The 6845-nt window shown below is 30.5% G+C and overlaps 1 protein-coding gene across 1 annotated transcript; it reads right to left on the minus strand.

Annotated features, from left to right (window-relative positions):
- Positions 1-5087: 5087 nt before the first annotated feature.
- LOC115702156 (uncharacterized) lies at positions 5088-6383 on the minus strand. Its single transcript, XM_030629612.2, has one exon. The coding sequence runs from the start codon at positions 6381-6383 to the stop codon at positions 5088-5090; it is 1296 nt and encodes a 431-aa protein (XP_030485472.2).
- Positions 6384-6845: the final 462 nt, after the last annotated feature.

Below are 6845 nucleotides of genomic sequence, written 5' to 3' on the forward strand. Positions count from 1 at the left end.
GTAAATTCCTACTTATTAATTCTTCGTTGAATCCACTCTTAGAACTTAGAATTGCACTCTCAGACTTATATAGAGCATATTGTATGTTCCAAGATATCAATATACTATCTCATTTAACCATTGTTATAATCTTATTGTGATTTAAAGATCCTCTATATAGATGGTCTACATCGAGATGAGATTTCTTTACCGTTCTCAGCCCTCAATGTATTTTGCCCCTTAAAACACTTAGCTACCTGTAAATGGTGTTTAGTGATCTAATAATTAGTCAGTTAAACAAGAGCTCATCCATTTACTTCTATTTGCTAAGCTCGAAGGGAATCATCACTTGACTTCTATACACCAGTAGAAGCTATAGATTCCATATTTATGTTCAGCACTCCCACTCAATCATACTATCATGTTCCCAAAATATACGTATCACCCTGACCCAAAAGTAGGCTTAACTAATAAATCTAAGAACATGAATAGCACTCCTGAGTTGAGCCTAAGCATATCAGGATTTAGATTCTTTTAATCTTAAGATCAACTACTGATATTGACTTGGAAAGATATGTATAGCGGTAAGTTTGTAATATCTTAACTTAGTTGCAATATCGGTCCAGTCCAATGTATACTCCATACATTCGAAACTAGTATACTTTACTAATTTCCTGCAATATCGGTTCAGATCTTGATAATACTCTACTACAGAAAGGATACAAGGGTTAGAGATCTGAACGGAAAGAGTCATTTAATTCCGCTGCACCCAATGTAAGGTTTCTTAAACTTGATACATGTTTATTTCATCGTTTTAGAAAGTTCATATTTAGGGTGTTTAAAAAACATACTTGTGAGTAGATCTAAGATCCTGGTAAAATAAATTCCAACACTATGTTCCACATGCTCTTTGTGACACATAATTTTAAACATGGAAGAAATATAATGTATTAGCTATTATCAAAATAAATCATTGATCTTGATTATATGTTCCAGTTTAGATTTACTGTTGTAATAGAAAATGATACCAATAAAGTTCTTTGATAATGTATCACACTACCTTAATTGAGTGGGAGAATTTTAAAATTCTTTACCCATCTTCATTTGGTTGATACCTGTGATAGGAACTTAAGAACACTACTGAGAAAGCAAATCTAACCATTCATGTGGATAGAAGTAACTTATCAGAATTATGAGGATAAGATAGAAGAATTCTTGCATAGTCTATTCGAATGAATTGAGTCAAGATTTCTAATCCTCATGACAATTTATGGTATCTTAATTTGATTGCTTAATCTCTAGCAAGTATTTTACACTTCAAATACTAGACTGCTATGTTGTTGACATAGTCTTAAAGAAACTTACAGTTTCAGACTAAGACAATAAGTCACAACGAGATATCCCTCAAAACAATAGTAAGAGGTTATAAGTATTATTTAATCAGACAACTACTATTGAGTGGGAGCCATCTGAGATGTAATCAAATAAGGAACATTAGGAGATACTCAAGAAAGATTTATGAAAGTGGCCTATATGTTAGATATTAAGGAACTGTATATTAGTTATCCTTATATCTACACAAATTCATTAAGATTTTGATATGGTGGTTACTCTGGGGGTGGAGGAGTTATTCTAGAAGAGTGTAAAAACCCATCTATAATAATTCAAGCTCCATCAGAGAAGATATATATAACTTTGTAAATTCGAAATTACCAGAAAGTTATCCTACTGAAGAAAATTCTACACTGTATTATCTCAGTTCCAAATTTTAAAGTATGATAGATATGTCTTCTGTTTGTTCAGATGTACTTAATAAGAAGTAAGGAATTCAGTATCCCTTGATGAGTAAAGCATATAATTAAGGATGTTTCATAATGTTTTATGAACCTGATTCCAAAAATATGGGCGGAGTCCAATATACTACACTTGATCTGAAGATCAAGACAACAGATTGATTGGAATGCACAACTTGTTTTATGTCAGTGCAAGTGGGAGTTTGTTGGGTTTTGTGCCGTAAACAAAACCCATTACAATCTGATTAGTTATCAATTTAAGAGATTTGAAGTGATTTATGCTAACATGTATTTTACATGCTTATGGTTTAATATATATATTTAATATATGCACAAAATCAATTAAGTCCAGAACATATATTTATTTACAATTACAATATTGTCAACACAGTGGAATGTGATTGTAATTATATGATTCAAAAGACTAAGTCCCTGTTTCATCAGTGTTTTGGATTTACACTGATGTGATAATCAGCGATGAAGTATACTTACACTTGGAGTATAATCGTAAGTAAGGGTCGATCCCACGAGGACTATGTTTATTCAATTATTCACAAATTAGTAAGAATTAGGAAAAAGAGGGGTTTTGAAGATTAGAATAAAAATAAAACTTAAAGAAAAGAACAAATTTAAAGTAGAGAATACGATATAAGAAACTAGTTAAAGGTTATTCGCCACCCTCAACAATCATTCCTAATTCCTATTAAAGAATGTAATTTTCAGTTTCCAATCAAACTATTAATCCCGCAGATAACGCTGAAGCAATCAATTATCCCAATCTTCCTATTGTATGTAATCAAGGCGAAGCGCTCAATAATTAACTCTTTTACCTAAAGCAGTAAATCCATGAAGCATGCAATTTATTTAACTTAGGTAAAGCATTGAGATTTATGGAGATAGACTAATCTAGGCAACAAATCAATGAAGCATATAATTCATTTAACCTAGGTTCTATTCTTAATCAAAAATTGTAATTTGTCACAAACACTTAGAATCCTAGACTATTAGGTGAATAGTAATCCTAAGATGATGGTAGATTAAAGTAAAATCTAATTTAGCGACCGTCTAAACAAGATTAAAACAATAATCATAGCATTGAACATAGAAGAATAGAAGCAATTTGATATAATGGAAACTAAAAATTAACATTCAATAATGAAATTAAGAATTCATGTTTCGGGTTTTGAAATAACCCTTAACTAAAAGAAAACTACTCAGAACTAGACATTAATAAAAATCATAATTTTTAATTTGTAGTTTTTTGGATTCTCCTCTATTTGTAGTCTAAGAGGTCTTATTTGTAGTAATGGGAAAGTTAGTTGAATCCTATTAGAATTAGGATTCTATTTATAATAGTATTAGGAAATATCTCGGATAAAGATAACTCATCTTTTAAACAAAAGATAAAAAATCGCAACTCTTCTTGAAAATTTATCTTTATTTTCGCTATCTTTTTTTTTTTTAGAAATTTCCTGCTGCGATGACTGATAGTATTTTGGCCATAACTCTTTCAATATTACTCGGAATTGGACGATTCAAGAATTTCTAGAAAGCTAAGAACGAAATCTAAAACTCTCATGTTAAGCTCCAAGTCCAATTTTGCCTTTAAGTTCGTCCGAAATTGTAATTAAGTTCTGCCTTGTACAATCGAGCTCGCCGACTTCCATTATTTTCCACCAAAATATGTTAAAATCCCTCCAAAAGACTCTAAATGGATGAATAGTATTTAAAATAACCTAACAAATTAAAATCACACTAATCAATAATTTAAAGAATCAATTTAAGAATATTAATAAATAAATTAATCATATTTATAAGATAAATATGGACTCATCAAATTCCCCCACACTTGACTCTTGCTCGTCCTCGAGTAAGTTAATGAATGATACTTAAACAAATCGGTCTTTATGAAAGATAATTTTAGTTTCAAAAATTGTACATCCACTTATAAGTCGAAGAAAATCCAAACTCTTCAATCATTAGAATTTCAACTCAAGATAAATTACTTTTCAAACCCAATTTTTTTTGTGTGTGTGTGCAATCAAATCATCATACTACTAACATTCAAATTAATTTATGCATGTCAACAATCAATATTTTTCTCAAAATAAATGTGTATTTCAACGAAAATCCACTCCATAAGCTTAATTATCAAACCATTCTCCACTAATGTAATCACACATAATTTAAAGATCAATAGGACTTTAGGGGGTATAATGTAAGGCTAGGGTGAAAGGTAGATAAAGAAGGTTAATTTGGACTCAAATCACACCATAGCATACATATACAACATTCTCTTAAATAATTCCTATTTGTATTCCCCATCACTATCCTCAACAATTTAATCTTGTATCTTTTTTTTTTTTTCATAAAACTTACTATTCCCCCACACTTAAATTGTTGCAAGTATTCATTCTAAGGGAATAATAATAATTTTTTTTCTCATCATCACATATACATAACCATGAATATTTTCTCATCAACAAAACTCTCACATCTTTACATAAAACATCAATATACTATGGTGTGAAAAATGATGAATAAGGATTTTCTTTAGGCTTAAAGGTTATTGTATAGGGCTAAAAAGAAAAAACAAAGATGTCAACATTTAGGCTCAAATTGGGTAAAAGTAGGGATTTAACAAATAGGGTAGGCTTGAAAAGCTCAATCGATAAAAAAAAATTGCCTATATCATATCTCAAAATAATGTGTAATTTATCAATTTCGCCTCAAATGATTATCAAACAAGTTCTAGAGTAGTTGAGACTTCAAATTAAAAGTCAAACATGCATTCATCTTTCCAAACAATAGCAAATATGATAATTCAACTCATGTGCAAAATTTTTTTAAAAAAAAATCAAGTTTGAGCATTAATTAATCATGAGTTAAGCACACAAATCATGAGAATCTATCATTTTCCTACAATTATAACTAGAATTTCATCATCAACAAAATTATTTTTTCAAAAAACCATGCATAAGACATCAAAGTAAAAACACATATCAAATATGAGCAATCACTGTCAACAGAATTTCATTCAATCCACACTTACTAAAATTAAAGCAAGAAAAATTAATATAAACTAAAAAAACGATAAAAATAAACAAATAAACAACTAAACAACTAAACAACTAAAGAAAAAAAAATTGGATAGACACGACAGTTAATCTTCCCCCACACTTAGTATAAGCATTGTCCTCAAGGCTCAATCAAATAAAATCAATGCAAAATAAAAAGAAAAGGGTAAGAAAAACTCCCGTAAGGTTGCTTTGTTCAACGTCGTTAGCTCGACTGCATGTTGTGCTCATGTGATCTTCACGTTGGGTCTTCTAACAAAGACACATTCTTTATGTATTTATGAATGGAATCTAACACATTGAATTTGAGTGTTTCACCATCAAATTCCATTCTAAGTATCCATGCTTTTGTATTCCACTTCTTATTTGCAGTGAGTAAGAAGGGTCTCCCAAATAGAGTTGATGTAAGATTGGGATCACCCTCATCTTCCATCTCAATTATGTAAGAATCACCTGGAATGACAAGTCCATAAGCCTGCACAAAAATATCTTTCACTATCTCTAAAGGATAAGCATTAGTTTGATCAGTCAATTGAATAAAAACCTGAAATTTTCTTGATGGACCAAGACTTAAAGAAGCAAAATTAGAATAAGACATATTACTATTAATAATTGCTCCTAAATCTATCATGCAATGATCAAACCTGGTTTTACTAATGGTGCATTGTATTGTACTTGTCACAGGCAACAACTTTCTTTTGAGAACAGCAACATTCTCATTCTCCCCCACACTTACTTTCTCACATCCATTCAACTTTTTCTCATTTGGACACAACTCCTTAAGAATGTTAGCACAATGAGTCTCTTCTTTGATTTCCTCAAGACATGGAATTTTTACCTCAATATTAGGAAGAGTCTTAAGGATCTCCTTAATGGGCTCCTCTTTCTTTGATTTTTTCAATCTACTTGGAAAAGGTGGAGGAGGGACATAAGTTGGTACAATTGGTTTGTATGACTTTTTAAGTGATGGTGGACCAACTAAAGTAGGAGATTCAACCTTTGGTGGAGATGACTCTTCAAGGGATGAATTTCTGGCTTCATGACTTGGAATCAAATCATTAACTTCTTGGTGTGGTGATTCAAGTTGTATACCACTTTGGACAGTGATGCCACTGACATTCTCTATTGGATCACTCTCTACTTGTGAAGGCATAATGTTTGAACATTGAATTTCATATTCACTTGTAGATGTTTCCCTTGACTCCGCAGGATTTTCTAACTTTTGTAGAGATTGTTGAAAGATCTGCATATTTTTCTGAAAGTTTTGCTGACATTGTATCATATTTTGTTTAATCTCCAAAGTAGCAGCCTTCAAAGAGTTGCTCATATCAATAAGAGCACGTTCTAGATCTGGTGATAGTACAGGAGGATAGTAAGAAGTTGGTTGAACATATTGATTAATTCCATTGTACGAAGTGCTAGAATAATCTCCCCATTGCTGATTGTATGTGTAAGTGTCATAGTAGGGATTATATTGATACTCTTGTGGCGAGGTATAATAAGGATCATAGTATTGTGGATTGTACATCGCCATGTTTCTAAAGGAAGATCTAAAAATTAAAACCACAACTAGAAGCACAAGTTAGTAAAAAATATTAAAAAAAATAGAAAAAAAAAATTCTAATAAATTTTTCTTTAAATATCTATCTTTTATATTGATTTTTTTTTAAAAAAAAAAATCTAATAATTTATTCTTCTAATTTTCTTTTTTTTAAAAAAAAAAAATTAGAAATACTTAAAACTAAATATGAATAATAAAATAAAATAATAGTCCCTGGCAGCGGCGCCAAAAATTTGATGCGTGTCGTAAGCCACAACAAATTTACTATTTTTTTAATTCCAATACTTCCAATTATTTTAGTATAATCGTAAGTAAGGGTCGATCCCACGAGGACTATGTTTATTCAATTATTCACAAATTAGTAAGAATTAGGAAAAAGAGGGGTTCTGAAGATTAGAATAAAAATAAAAATTAAAGAAAAGAACAAATTTAAAG

This window comes from Cannabis sativa, chromosome 1 (assembly GCF_029168945.1).
Source record: "Cannabis sativa cultivar Pink pepper isolate KNU-18-1 chromosome 1, ASM2916894v1, whole genome shotgun sequence".
In the NCBI taxonomy this organism is placed as follows: Eukaryota; Viridiplantae; Streptophyta; class Magnoliopsida; order Rosales; family Cannabaceae; genus Cannabis; species Cannabis sativa.

Excerpts from the sequence above, each read along its gene's own strand:
- LOC115702156 (XM_030629612.2), bottom strand. The coding sequence starts at position 6,383 with ATGGCGATGTACAATCCACAATACTATGATCCTTATTATACCTCGCCA.